At 44.5% G+C, this 15749-nt stretch overlaps 1 protein-coding gene across 4 annotated transcripts in view; it reads left to right on the top strand.

The window, feature by feature from the left end:
- LOC139376720 (rhomboid 5 homolog 1b (Drosophila)) overlaps positions 1-15749 on the top strand; it is a 43972-nt gene that overhangs the window by 22626 nt on the left and 5597 nt on the right. For 3 of the 4 annotated variants that reach the window (XM_071119596.1, XM_071119597.1, XM_071119593.1), the window contains 10 exons: positions 8838-9069; positions 9530-9736; positions 11466-11594; positions 11763-11932; positions 12053-12310; positions 12848-12959; positions 13123-13197; positions 15088-15249; positions 15358-15458; positions 15567-15725. In XM_071119596.1, coding sequence (XP_070975697.1) covers positions 8838-9069; positions 9530-9736; positions 11466-11594; positions 11763-11932; positions 12053-12310; positions 12848-12959; positions 13123-13197; positions 15088-15249; positions 15358-15458; positions 15567-15725 — 1605 coding nt within the window. The remainder of the gene's footprint in view (positions 1-8837; positions 9070-9529; positions 9737-11465; positions 11595-11762; positions 11933-12052; positions 12311-12847; positions 12960-13122; positions 13198-15087; positions 15250-15357; positions 15459-15566; positions 15726-15749) is intronic. The other variant, XM_071119594.1, reaches the window with a different exon arrangement.

The following is a 15749-nucleotide window of genomic DNA, read 5'->3' as shown; positions in this document are numbered from 1 at the left end:
CGGGTACTGGTGTTTGGCGATTAGGCCTGGCTCACAGTTGGTGTTCCAATTCATCCCAAAGGTGTTTGATCGGGTTGAGGTCATGGCTCTGTACAGGCCAGTCAAGTTCTTCCACGCCGATCTCGACAAACCATTTCCTTATGGACCTCGCTTTGTGCACGGGGGCATTGTCATGCTGAAACAAAAGGGCCTTCCCCAAACTGTTGCCACAAAGTTGGAAGCACAGAATTGTTTAGAATGTCATTGTATGCTGCAGCGTTAAGATTTCCCTTCACTGGAACTAAGGGGCCTAGCCCGAACCATGAAAAACAGTCCCAGACCATTATTCGTCATACACCAAACTTTACAGTTGACTACGCATTCGGGCAGGTAGTGCTCTCCTGGCATCCGCCAAACCCAGATTCCTCCGTCGGCTTTCCAGATGGTGAAGTGTGATTCATCACTCCAGAAAATGTGTTTCCACTGCTCCAGAGACCATTGGCAGCAAGCTTTACACCACTACAGGCAACGCGTGCCATTGCCGCATCAGTGGAGGCTGCTGAGGGGAGGACGGCTCATAATAATGTCCGTAATGGAGCAAATGGAGTGGCATCAAACACATGGAAACCATGTGTTTGATGTAATTGATACCATGACACCTATTCCGTTATGGCCATTACCACGAGCCTGTCCTCCCCAATTAAGTTGCCACCAACCAAAGGTTGCTGCTGCAGGACCTCAAACGGCAACTGAAGGTAGGCTTCATCAGCGCGTCACACACCAATGAGCTGGAGGCAGTAGGCTATGCATTTTGAAAACGTCCTTATTTGAAACCTGAATGTTTAAATACGTATTATGAGGCATGTCTTACCTTGCTTCAAAGTAGCCTATTATATCTCCTCTCTTTCTACATTTCTAACAGGTATTTCCATCTCTGTCACATGAAACCACTTGACAACCGTGTTCATTGTGGAATGAACATTCACGTGTAGCCTACTGCCTTGTGCGCATTGCTATGAAGAAATAATAGTTCATCAACATTTTAAGCTAAACATTCTGATCTGTTGCATCAGACTCATTGTTTTTTTTTTTTTTGATGTAGCCTAGTCCTTCTGGTTGTATGAATTTGGGATCTATCGTCCCCCAACTCCCAGAGTGTTTGGAATAGGCTATTCCTCGACAAGTTGACCAATAGATTAGGTTAAAAAAAATCTATGGGGGATAGTAGATTGACATAGGCTAGTGATTTTGCTGTTTCTAACACATCTTGTTGACTGAGGAAAAGTAAATGTGGCCAGTTATTCTTACATCTTCAAATTAAACATCAGAATTCAGTAAGAAGCACCTCACATTGTTGCATCCTCCACTTGCACTTGTTCTGTTAATATGAATTACCATCATCTAAATGTGATTTCTGTTATTCTGAGCACCGTGGGTGGACGCCCTAATCAGGTTACGAACCCAATGCATTTGGGTCTGGCAGATTTCTCAAATGTCCGGTAAATTAAAATGTTGCCGGTCAAATGACCAGCGCCACATTTTCCTAACGGAAACCCCGGTGCATACACACACGCACAAACCTAGTGAATCAAGGTGTTTATTTTCCTAGAAACAACCTTCCACAGAGTAAATTAGTCTTCCCAGAACCTCATCTCACAGAGTGTGTTTAACTGGAAAGATGGACTGCATGTGTCACTCTGTTTTCTTCTTCTGTGGTGTTTACGTATCCTGATACCCTGAGAGCCTCTCTCTGTCAATCACCACCACTCAGTCTACCCCCCCCCCCCCCACCCTCCTAAACCCTCTCAACCACCATTCCCTCTAAGCTGCTCGTGTGCACGGGACTGCCATGCGGCTTAGAGGGACTGCCACGCAGAAGAAATATCAGCCTGGGCAGAGAAGTAAGAGATTGAACTTCACTCAACTTTGTAGGGTTTTCACCGTTAATTAACACGATCAACGTTTCACTTTACTGTGGGAATTGTGATCGAATCAACGCAGTATTTGCCCCTTTCAATGCAACATACCGAAACGAAACTAACTATGAAATATATATTTTTTTAGGCAGAACGCATCGGAGTAGGATTCTATTGCACTGACAGGCACGACTCAGGCCTGTACTCTACACAGACTGGGGCGCCATAGCCAATCAAAGCTGCAGTAGGCCTATGTGCAAATGGACATTACCATATTTGGATCTGTGCCATTCACTTTGAACTGGACTGTTTTTACAGCATGAGCAGTCATGAGTAGATTGTTTGAGATCAAAGCGAGAGCTGCATGTAGCCACGTGTGCACATTTCTTCATATCCTTTGCTAGTTACTGAGTTATTAGCCCAGTTATAGATAATTTGTAGTTAGCAATGGGGGAGTGGTTGCTTCCTACAAGAGCACAAAATGTGTGCATTTCTAGCCATCTTTGAATAGTAAAGAGCTTTTTTTTGTCTTAAAGGGGCAGTGTTGTATTTTGAGACAGGATTGAATAAGCTAAGTAGCCAATAGCCAGCCAATAATGATGCATTTTATTTTGTAGAGTGCTTTCTTGCATCAAACAACACAAAAAAAATTCAGTCAACTCCTTGTCTGAAGGCCAAGTGGGATAAACAGGTTAATGTCATGCTCTGCATGCAGGCCTACATTGAACACCACACATTGGCTGCTACTGTAGGCTGAATGATATAACAGCTATTTCCATGTTAAAATGTTATGGGATGTGTTTTTGATGATAGGCCACTCTGGCAGGCCTACATTATGATCAAACAGCCACATTAGCCTACTTGAACACTGTTCAATTGTAACTTAAAGCGGGTACAGCCTCAGTGCGCGCCAGAAGTTGCACAGAATTTTCACAATGTTCAAGTTTGCACTCAGCAGACCTGAAATTTGCTCAGTGCCTAAAATAATTTGAGGGAACATTGTTCCCAACCTAAACCTGTGACCCCTCTTAAAACATTACTCCCTCCTGGGAGGAATCTCCCTCCCTCTCTCCCTGACGGTGCGCAGCCTTAAAAGGCTTCCCCAGCTGGCTGGTTTCTCTCTAATGATGGAGACTGTGTTATTACTGAATGTCCTCTACTGTAAACACTCCTCTACCCTCTGACCCGCATCCTTCACAGAACACTTCTTCTCCTGATTTACACACTCTGAGACACTCCTACATATACAGAGGGTCACTAGGGGAAGACATACACATGCAGTATAATGCACACACACACACACACACTAATACTAATGCATACACTCACACACGCACACACACACTAATACTAATGCATACACTCACACACACACTAATACTAATGCACACACACACACACTAATACTAATGCACACACACACACACACACACAAAAAGCAAAACAAAGGATTGATTACCGTACTTCTATATTTCCCTCAACCCTGTCTTGTGGATTTGGCCACAGGTTCTCATCCACATCACAATGGATGTTTTCATTGGCCAAACATCTTGGGAAGAATCTTTGGGCGAATCCAGGCCTGACACTGGTCTGCCGTGATGTCATTGCATGCATCATCCATGGCCTGGAGAAGGGTGGCTTGTTCGTGAGGGCGCCTATCATATACAGTGGGGCAAAAAAGTATTTAGTCAGCCACTAATTGTGCAAGTTCTCCCACTTAAAAAGATGAGAGAGGCCTGTAATTTTCATCATAGGTACACTTCAACTATGACAGACAAAATGAGAAAAGAAAATCCAGAAAATCACATTGTAGGATTTTTAATGAATTTATTTGCAAATTATGGTGGAAAATAAGTATTTGGTCAATAACAAAAGTTTATCTCAATACTTTGTTATATACCCTTTGTTGGCAATGACAGAGGTCAAACGTTTTCTGTATGTCTTCACACACTGTTGCTGGTATTTTGGCCCATTCCTCCATGCAGATCTCCTCTAGAGCAGTGATGTTTTGAGGCTGTTGCTGGGCAACACAGACTTTCAACTCCCTCCAAAGATTTTCTATGGGGTTGAGATCTGGAGACTGGCTAGGCCACTCCAGGACCTTGAAATGCTTCTTGCGAAGCCACTCCTTCGTTGCCCGGGCGGTGTGTTTGGGATCATTGTCACGCTGAAAGACCCAGCCACGTTTCATCTTCAATGCCCTTGCTGATGGAAGGAGGTTTTCACTCAAAATCTCACGATACATGGCCCCATTCATTCTTTCCTTTACACGGATCAGTAGTCCTGGTCCCTTTGCAGAAACACAGCCCCAAAGCATGATGTTTCCACCCCCAAAGCATGATGTTTCCACCCCCATGCTTCACAGTAGGTATGGTGTTCTTTGGATGCAACTCAGCATTCTTTGTCCTCCAAACACGACGAGTTGAGTTTTTACCAAAAAGTTATATTTTCAGATGGCCCTGGACATGTACTGGCTTAAGCAGGGGGACACGTCTGGCACTGCAGGATTTGAGTCCCTGGCGGCGTAGTGTGTTACTGATGGTAGGCTTTGTTACTTTGGTCCCAGCTCTCTGCAGGTCATTCACTAGGTCCCCCCGTGTGGTTCTGGGATTTTTGCTCACCGTTCTTGTGATCATTTTGACCCCACGGGGTGAGATCTTGCGTGGAGCCCCAGATCGAGGGAGATTATCAGTGGTCTTGTATGTCTTCCATTTCCTAATAATTGCTCCCACAGTTGATTTCTTCAAACCAAGCTGCTTACCTATTGCAGATTCAGTCTTCCCAGCCTGGTGCAGGTCTACAATTTTGTTTCTGGTGTCCTTTGACAGCTCTTTGGTCTTGGCCATAGTTTAGTTTGGAGTGTGACTGTTTGGGGTTGTGGACAGGTGTCTTTTATACTGATAACAAGTTCAAACAGGTGCCATTAATACAGGTAACGAGTGGAGGACAGAGGAGCCTCTTAAGGAAGAAGTTACAGGTCTGTGAGAGCCAGAAATCTTGCTTGTTTGTAGGTGACCAAATACTTATTTTCCACCATAATTTGCATATAAATTCATAAAAAATCCTACAGTGTGATTTTCTGGATTTGTTTCCCTCATTTTGTCTGTCATAGTTGAAGTGTACCTATGATGAAAATTACAGGCCTCTCTCATTTTTTTAAGTGGGAGAACATGCACAATTGGTGGCTGACTGAATACTTTTTTTGCCCCACTGTACCTTCCACCTCCATGTGGAGAAAAATTCCTCAATCGGGTTAAGGAAAGGAGAGTATGGGGGTAAGTACAGGGTGGTAAATTGTGGTTGGGCCTGAAACCATGCTTGCACCATTTGAGCATGGTGGAACCTGACATTATCCCACACAATGACATAGGTCATACCATCAGCTCTACAGACCTGATTTAGCTCATCAAGGACGGTTACATCCGAACAGCGAATCATGTGGCTGCCTGCAACTCAATATATAGAGTATATAGATTAGAGAGCTTTAGATGTTGTTCGACCAAACATTAGAACAGACAAGATGAGTAATCTAAGCAACTTTGACTGTGGTATGATTGTTGATGCCAAACATGGTGATTCCAGCTATCTCAGAAACAGCTGCCCTCCTGGGATTTTTACGCACTACAATCTCTAGAGTTGACGGAGAATGGTGCGATAAACAAAACACATTCAGTGAGCGGCATTTCTGTGGGCAAAAACACCTTGTTAATGAGAGGGGTCAGAGGAAAATGTCTAAACATGGAATATTGTTTGTCAGTTTCCATAAAACTGCATTAAGAGTAACGCAACAGTTACTTATCATTTTGAGCAGTTGTATCAATTGATAGTGAGATCATTGTAATGAAATGAGTAGACAGTCATCTCAGATGTAATGTGTGAATTGCATTGAACAGGTGATTTTAGTTCAATGAACAAATGATCTTAGCTTTATGTGTATTGTATCCAAGCAATTGGAAGAAGTGTTAAGAGTTTTGAAAAATGTGCATTTTGATCATTGGTTGTGAGTTTTGTGTCTAGAGTTTTGAAAAATGACATCAAGGTTCTGAAATTAGTGCCAAAGTGGTTGTAAAAAACTGTAATACAGACACTCACACTAATACAGACACTCACACTAATACAGACACTCACACTAATACAGACACTCACACTAATACAGACACTATTAATACAGACACTCACACTAATACAGACACTCACACTAATACAGACACTCACACTAATACAGACACTACTAATACAGACACTCACACTAATACAGACACTCACACTAATACAGACACACACTAATACAGACACTCACACTAATACAGACACTCACACTAATACAGACACACACTAATACAGACACTCACACTAATACAGACACACACTAATACAGACACTCACACTAATACAGACACTCACACTAATACAGACACACACTAATACAGACACTCACACTAATACAGACACTCACACCAGTACAGACACTACTAATACAGACACTCACACTAATACAGACACTCACACTAATACAGACACTCACACTAATACAGACACACACTAATACAGACACTCACACTAATACAGACACTCACACTAATACAGACACACACTAATACAGACACTCACACTAATACAGACACTCACACTAATACAGACACACACTAATACAGACACTACTAATACAGACACTCACACTAATACAGGCACTCACACTAATACAGACACACACTAATACAGACACTCACACTAATACAGACACTCACACTAATACAGACACTCACACTAATACAGACACACACTAATACAGACACTACTAATACAGACACTCACACTAATACAGACACTCACAATAATACAGACACTACTAATACAGACACTCACACTAATACAGACACTCACAATAATACAGACACTCACACTAATACAGACACTCACACTAATACAGACACACACTAATACAGACACTCACACTAATACAGACACACACTAATACAGACACTACTAATACAGACACTCACACTAATACAGACACTCACACTAATACAGACACATACTAATACAGACACTCACACTAATACAGACACTCACACTAATACAGACACACACTAATACAGACACTACTAATACAGACACTCACAATAATACAGACACACACAAATACTAATGCATACACACACTCACACACTAATACTAATACACACGCACACACTCACACACACTAATACTAATACACACGCTCACGCAGGCACACGCACACACTAATACTAATGCATACACTCACGCACGCACACACTCACACACACACACACACACTAATACTAATGCATACACTCACGCACGCACACACTCACACACACACTAATACTAATGCAGACACTCACACACGCACACCCACACTAATACTAATGCATACACTCACACACGCACACACTCACACACACACTAATACTAATGCAGACACTCACACACGCACACACACACTAATACTAATGCATACACTCACACACGCTCACACTCACACACACACTAATACTAATGCATACACTCACGCACACACACACTCACACACACACTAATAGTAATGCAGACACTCACACACACACACACACACACACACTAATACTAATGCAGACACTCACACACGCACACACTCACACACACACACACACTAATACTAATACAGACACTCACACACGCACACACACACTCACACTAATACAGACACTACTAATACAGACACTCACACTAATACAGACACTACTAATACAGACACTCCTAATACAGACACTACTAATACAGACACTCACACTAATACAGACACTACTAATACAGACACTCACACTAATACAGACACTCACACTAATACAGACACTCCTAATACAGACACTCCTAATACAGACACTACTAATACAGACACTCACTCTAATACATACACTACTAATACAGACACTCCTAATACAGACACTCACACTAATACACCCTACTAATACAGAGACTACTAACACAGACACTCCTAATACAGACACTCACACTAATACAGACACTCACACTAATACAGACACTACTAATACAGACACTCACACTAATACAGACACTCACACTAATACAGACACTCACACTAATACAGACACTACTAATACAGACACTTACACTAATACAGACACTACTAATACAGACACTACTAATACATATATCCACTAAAAGAGGAAAGAGGGCTTATCTATAGACTTTATTCTCCCAGGTCCTTTTTGTCACTGGGTTTGATGTGTGTGTGTGTGTGTGTGTGCGTGTGCGTGTGTGTGTGTGTGTGTGTGTGTGTGTGTGTGTGTGTGTGTGTGTGTGTGTGTGTGTGTGTGTGTGTGTGTGTGTGTGTTTGCGTACATGCGTGTGTGTGCATGCATTGGGGCTGTATTGTGTGTGTCTGAGCATGTTTTTGTGTAAGTGGCATGTCATTGGTACTGTAAGGCACCTATTTTGCAGCTGGAGTTGACTTCCACTCTGTGTGAGTGGAAGTGATGTAATCCTGCTGTGCTCTGTCATTGTTTGACTGAGTGGTGACGCACAACACTAATGCCCTGGCCCGGTCAGTCGCTCCAAATATCTCAGGCTTTACACTGGGATAGGGTTTGAAATGGTGGAGCTGAGGAGAGAGGAGTAGGGAAACACACTCACATGGTGACATCAAATGGCCACACTCCATATACAAATAAACTACAAACCCACTACGTTGCCTGGGCTGTTTAATCTATGTCATTGTCATCTGTTTCTGTCTTTTCTGTGCACTCTCTGCAAAGAAAAGAGCCCACACTCAGCCCGAATACTGCCTCGTAGACGGAGTGTTTGTTTCATGCCATTTCTCTTTGAATTAAATTGGAACTTTTTCTACCAACTATTACTACCAAGTACAATAGTGAACTGAGATTCACCCTGACCTAATCTCCGTCTCTGTCCCCTCAGGGGCACGGCAGACTGGTTCGGGGTCAGTAAGGAAAACGACAGCACCCAGCGATGGAGGAGGAAGAGCCTGCAGCACTGCAACCTGCGCTACGGCCGCCTCAAGGCCCAGGTGATGAGGGAGATGGAGCTGTCCAGCCAGGACAACCTGTCTCTGACCAGCACTGAGACCCCACCACCCCTCTACCTCCCCCCACACCACCACCACCCCCACCACCCCTATGCCATGCAGCGGGTAGGGCAGAGCCGCCCACAGACATGCTATACATTCCTAGACTCTCTGTATATCTCTCTCTTTCTCTGTCTCTTGCCATACATATGTGCATATGTCATGTGTTGTGTTTCTTTACCCAATATCAATCCTATGTCTCTCCCTTGGGAACAATGATGTTATTCAATACAATTCCAAATAGATATCAGAATTGACATTTTGCTTGTTTGTGGTTTTTGTTTCTGTGATGTAAGCTGATGAGCGTATTAATACATGGAGTAATGCAACTATTAGAGGTCCATCACTATGGTAACCTGTGTATTGATATGACCGTGAACTTGACCTGTCATGTAGCCTCTTAGCAGAGCCCCATTGTTGTAACTATTCAAGTGAGTTCACCACCAAATAACCTAAAAGGATATTCTTGGCTCCGTGGTGTTTACAATCCCATGGGACATTACAGTGTCTGCCTCTGTGTGTGTAGATTGTGGACCCCCTGGCGCGGGGCCGTGCATTCCGCATGGTGGAGGAGGTAGATGGTTACAGCGTACCCCAGACCCCCATCACCCCTGGTGCCGCCTCTCTCTGCTCCTTTTCCAGCTCGCGCTCCGCACTCAACAGGTTACCGCGGCGACGCAAGCGAGAGTCGGTCGCCGTCATGAGCTTCAAGGCCGCCGCAGCGCTGGTTAAGGTGTGTCGCAAAGACATTGTCAACAGTGAGGATCAGAGTGTGTGTGTGTGTGTGTGCATGAGGATCAGAGTGTGTGTGTGTGCGCGCGTGTGTGTGTGCGTGTTTGTTTGTGTGTGTGTGTGTGTGCATGAGGATCAGAGTGTTTGTGTGTGTGTTTGTGTGAGTGTGTGTGCATGAAGATCAGAGTGTGTTTGTGTGTGTGTGTGCATGAGGATCAGAGTGTTTGTGTGAGTGTGTGTGCATGAAGATCAGAGTGTGTGTGTGTGTGTGTGTGCATGAGGATCAGAGTGTTTGTGTGTGTGTTTGTGTGAGTGTGTGCATGAAGATGTGTGTGTGTGTGTGTGTGTGTGTGTGTGTGTGTGTGTGTGTGTGTGTGTGTGTGTGTGTGTGTGTGTGTGTGTGTGCAGGGAGCAGATGTGTTTCCCGCATGTTTACCACTGTACTGTTGATGAATCATCCCCGATACTCCAGCAGCTGAGATAAAACAGTTCTAGTAACAGACACTGCTTTGATCTAACTAAATGCATCATTGGGAGTCACCTTGACTCATATTTACTATCTCAAGCCAAGTATGCAAACACCTTAGTCTCTGTAGTGTCAGTACCTCTTAGATGCTGACTGTCTGATATGACTCTGGTCATTGAACAGTTTCTGCTCTGTGTCTTTGTTAATGGTGGCACAATACAACGCAACTAAACACAGCAGAACCCTACTGGATTGCGTTGTTTGTTCTAGGCATTGATCTCTTTGCCCAAAATGGTTATTGAGAGACTTAATCACACAACCCCAGTTTACTGTAGCCTGCTTATGGACACACAAACGCACGCGCACACGCACACAAGCACAAACACACAGAGTATGTGTATGTTTATATCGTATAGGACGATTACCAATGTCAGTGTTATGTAAAAGTTGAGCTCAGGCTTGTATTGTAGGATTAGGCTTTGGTGTAACAGTACAGTACAGAGGCTGTTCCTCTCTCCTGTCCTGTGGTGTCAGGCAGGGTGGTGGGGGGCACATAGGTAGATGACTAGGCTGGGGAGGGAGACAATGTGGCACCCTATCCCAAATGGCACCCTATTCCCTATTATTTAGTGCACTACTTTTGACCGGGGCCCTGGCACTAAATAGGGAATAGGGTGCCCTGGTTAAAAGTAGTGCACTAAATAGGGAATAGGGTACCTTGGTTGAAAGTTGTGCACTAAATAGGGAATAGGGTGCCATTTGGGACACATACATTAACAGATGGCATTAGGATAACCCTGCTGTCAGTCCCGTCCTCCAGTCAGAATGCTCAGCTGTGTGTCTGTTAGCCAGTAGAATACTGTGTATTCTGGAACTGAAACATTGAACGCTGCAGGGCTAATCCCGCCTCAAGAGGTCAAAGCATCATAATCATCATGGCCACTGGCCACAGATGGTTGTCAGGAGTCAGAGAGGACACTGGTCTGGGGCTTTGGGGATGCTGTTTACCGGATGTGTTTTTGATCCCGGGTTGGGGTCAATTCCATTTCTATTTGAAATTGAATTCCCTTCTTGAATTGACGGAATTGAAATGGAATTGACCCGTCATGGTCTCATTGTCACACACAACAGTAATGTAATATCATGCAATAAATGTGCATCAGAGAGTATTTATTAGCGGTTACAACAAAGGTAATGATGATGACAACGTGATGATGATGACAGTGATAATGATGACGATGATGATGATGATGGTGTGTGTCAGGGCCGTACGGTGAGAGAGAGGGAGGGCGCTGCCCGGCGGTGTCGCAGGCGGAGCTTCATGCCAGTGAGTTTCCTGGAGGACGACACAGTGGACTTCCCTGACGAGCTGGACACCTCCTTCTTTGCTAGAGTGAGTAACACACACACATCCCATCACACATTCACGCACAGATAGCATACTCGCACAGTTCCTCCTGTCCCTCTTCATCTCTTTTCCTTCTCCTCCTCCTCCTGCTCCTCCTCCTCCTCCTCCTGCTCCTCCTCCTGCTCCTTCTCCTCCTTCTCCTCCTCCATGCAGGATGGTCTGAGGAGAGGAGATGAGGAGCTGTCTACCTATGCAGACGATGTGTTTGATTCTCCGTCTGAGGCCGCCATTAAAGAGGAGGAGTCTAACACAGCAGTGGATGAGAGTGACCTCACAGGTGGCGCCTTGGACAAGAACGAACTGGAGAGGAGTCACCTGATGCTGTGAGTGGAACACACAGACATCACACACGCAAGTTGTTGCTGCTACTGTAGCCAGTTTCACTTAACACACATCTCTCCCTCTCTCTCTCTCTCTCTCTCCCACTCCACTTCACTCCACAGGCCCCTGGAGCGGGGCTGGCGTAAAGGTAAAGAACCTGGACTGTCTCAGGTCCAGCCCAAGGTGCGTCTGCGCCAGGAGGTGGTGAGTGTGAGTGGGCAGCGACGGGGCCAGCGGATCACAGTGCCCGTCAAGAAGCTCTTCGCCAGGGAGAAGAGGCCCTACGGCCTAGGGATGGTGGGACGGCTCACTAACAGAACCTACCGCAAACGCATCGACAGCTTCGTCCAGCAGCAGATAGAGGACATGGACGACCACAGGTACACTTTATTGTCAATGAAGATTTTCAGATTCTTTCATTTCAATGTGGAATTCTGAACTTGCTACATTGCTATGCATTTGACTTCAACTCTGGCATGGTCACATAGTCGCACTGTCAAACATGTCTAAGATTTAATCACACTACAGGAGAAGAGCTCAGCCACATCTGTAGTGGAGGTCGGAGCTGTGTCTGAGGTTGCCCCAGATAAGATACAGTATGAGTCATCACGGATAATAGAAAGCACCTAATTTCTGTGACTGGCCTGGCCTCTAGATTAATAAACAAACCAGGACTGTGTGACTCAGTAACAGATGGTCGAGTCCCAGCACACCATGTGGGAAACAATGGTTTACACAGTTGTTGTCATACATTACTAACTCCTATCCTAGTGGATGCAGCTGTTGTCCGTGTGAAGTCCACGCTGACATACTGAGATAGTTTTTCTAACAGACGAGGCAAGCTGTTGTACTATGTGATATACCGTATTGATATTGTGTGTGTGTCTGTCTCTCTCTCTGTGTGTGTGTGTGCGCAGGCCTTTCTTTACCTACTGGATCACATTTGTCCACCTGTTAATCACCATCCTGACTGTTTGTCTCTACGGCATCGCCCCTGTGGGCTTCTCCCAGCACGAGACCGTCGACTCGGTCAGTACAGTGACTGTTATATAACGTAGTTTGCGTTATGAATGTTACAGTGATGGTTGTATAGTCTTTGCTACAATGTGATGCGTGATCCGTTGCGTCAATGTGTTATGTCTTTGCATGTCACTTCGTAAAGACGTCTGGCTTCTCCCCTGTCTCTCTTTAGGTATTGAGAAATAAAGGTGTTTATGAAAATGTAAAGTTTGTGCAACAAGAAAACTTCTGGGTGGGACCAAATTCTGTAAGTGTAACTTTTTTTTCGGCTAACGGACTTCATTTGATCATTTAAACCGATATGTCAGCTATGAGACTCTGTGTTGTATTTTAACAAACTGTACCCGATGGTAAGTCATAGCGCTGGTAGCATAACTCTCTGTTATGCTGCTCCCAAACTGAATCTTTTAATACAACTTTGGTGCTTAAGATGTTTATTAATACGGAGGGTTTCCGGCCCAAAAAGCACATCTCCGTTCTTGTTCCATGAGCATAAGGGAACTGTGTGTCACAGCTGGATGGGCTGCGCTTTCGCTCACAAAATCCATGCCATTACCAACCGCGTTACCGCTAATACCTGCTTTTCGTTGGTCTTACATCTCTCGATATGCGCTCCAGGGGTTGGAAGCAAAATACTTTTTGAACAGAACCATTATTTTCTGGGGGTTCTTTCCACTGTTCCGACCAGATTTACTTCACCAATCAGTGCGGATATAGCAGCTTGCTATGGAGCAGGCAGTCTATAGTTACATGTGTGATGGAAAGAAAAGTGTAGGGCATGAGATGCGACTAAACTTTTACGGGTGGGGAGAGAGCAAGAGAGGGTGGAGAAGGACGTTTGGCTTGAAGCACTGGGGATCTTGTTTTGACATGCACTATCTGAATTAGGCCCACAGAATAATACCTACGGAGGTGCAGCTTCTATGGAGGAACTTTGAATGTCTTTGATCTTCAGAGAAATGGCTTAATGTTGGACCTAACAAGCTTGTGTGTGCAGACCGGCACCAGAATTCTGAATCATGCTTGTAATGTCAGTAGGCTACAGGAGCCTATGCTTCAGAGGGGAGGGGCAGGTAGCCTAAACACGCACGCACTCTGACAAAGATTTTCTGCTGGCAGGCAGACACTGGAAGAAGTTTCTGAGAGACAGAGGGAGGGCTTTGCATAGCTGCTTTGTTGCGCTTTTTGTGGGACAAAAAAAAATGCCTGGAACGTTAAATAATGTTATTAACCGGTTCCCATGCTTTTAAAATAATGGTTCTGTTTCCCGGAAAAGTATAGATCACTTTTGTTCCCGGTTCTGATTCTGTTCCTTTTCAGTTCTGTTCCCTGAACTGATTCCAACCCCTGCTTTTGCGCTTGTTTTCAAGGACATACCACAAATATTCCTACCTCAGCGCAAGCTAGCTGATATTAGATAGGTAAATTGATATTAGACAGGTAAATTGATATTAGACAGGTAAATTGATATTAGACAGGTAAATTGATATGAGACAGGTAAATTGATATTAGACAGGTACATTGATATGAGACAGGTAAATTGATATTAGACAGGTAAATTGATATGAGACAGGTAAATTGATATGAGACAGGTAAATTGATATTAGACAGGTAAATTGATATGAGACAGGTAAATTGATATGAGACAGGTAAATTGATATGAGACAGGTACATTGATATGAGACAGGTAAATTGATATGAGACAGGTAAATTGATATGAGACAGGTAAATTGATATGAGACAGGTAAATTGATATGAGACAGGTAAATTGATATTAGACAGGTAAATTGATATGAGACAGGTAAATTGATATGAGACAGGTAAATTGATGAGACAGGTAAATTGATATTAGACAGGTAAATTGATATGAGACAGGTAAATTGATATGAGACAGGTAAATTGATATGAGACAGGTAAATTGATATTAGACAGGTACATTGATATGAGACAGGTAAATTGATATGAGACAGGTAAATTGCTGAACCTGGCGCATGTGGTGCAAAATGCCAGAGTATCTGTTTTTACATGCTGTAATGTCAAAACAAACTTGCGTTTGGCACTTGTGCTGCCGTAGCGCCAGCCGAAAATAGAGCCCCTTGTCTGTGTTCTGACTGTACACCCTCCCCCTGACCTGCAGGAGGCGCTAATCCACCTGGGGGCTAAGTTCTCCCCCTGCATGCGTCAGGACCAGCAGGTCCATGACCTGATCCAAGAGAAGAGAGGAAGAGAGCGGGAGTCAGCCTGCTGTGTGAGGAACGACCGCTCCGGCTGTCTTCAGACCTCACAGGAGGAGTGCTCTGTGAGTTACCCTGGTGTTCCACTACTGTTACAGTCATATTATATTTAATATCCTACAATCTGCAGCAATTCACCCCTGTCTCTCTCTCCCCCTGTTCTCCCTCTCCAGTCTACTCTAGCAGTGTGGGTGAAGTGGCCTCATCACCCCAGTGCTCCTCTCCTGGAGGGGAAGGTCCGTCAGCACGGCTCAGTCTGCCACCAGGACCCCAGGTAATAAACTGCTTCTCTCTCTCCTCTTCATCCATCTCCCTCTCTTCTTCTTTATCTCCTCTTCCCTCTATACATTATATGTTCTTTCCTCTGTTCCTCTCTTTTCAGAATATGCCTGGAGCCAGCCTCTGTGTCGCCTCATGAGTGGCCTGATGACATCACCAAGTGGCCAGTGTGTACCAGGTACAACCCAGGCAACCACACTAACCTCCCCCACATAGACTGTGCCATCACCGGACGGCCATGCTGCATTGGGACCAAAGGGAGGTGAGGACAGACAGTACCCTCCAC

This window comes from Oncorhynchus clarkii, chromosome 20 (assembly GCF_045791955.1).
Source record: "Oncorhynchus clarkii lewisi isolate Uvic-CL-2024 chromosome 20, UVic_Ocla_1.0, whole genome shotgun sequence".
NCBI lineage: Eukaryota > Metazoa > Chordata > Actinopteri > Salmoniformes > Salmonidae > Oncorhynchus > Oncorhynchus clarkii.
Note: the sequence above shows the minus strand (reverse complement) of the source record. Positions and strands in the feature narration are given on the sequence as shown.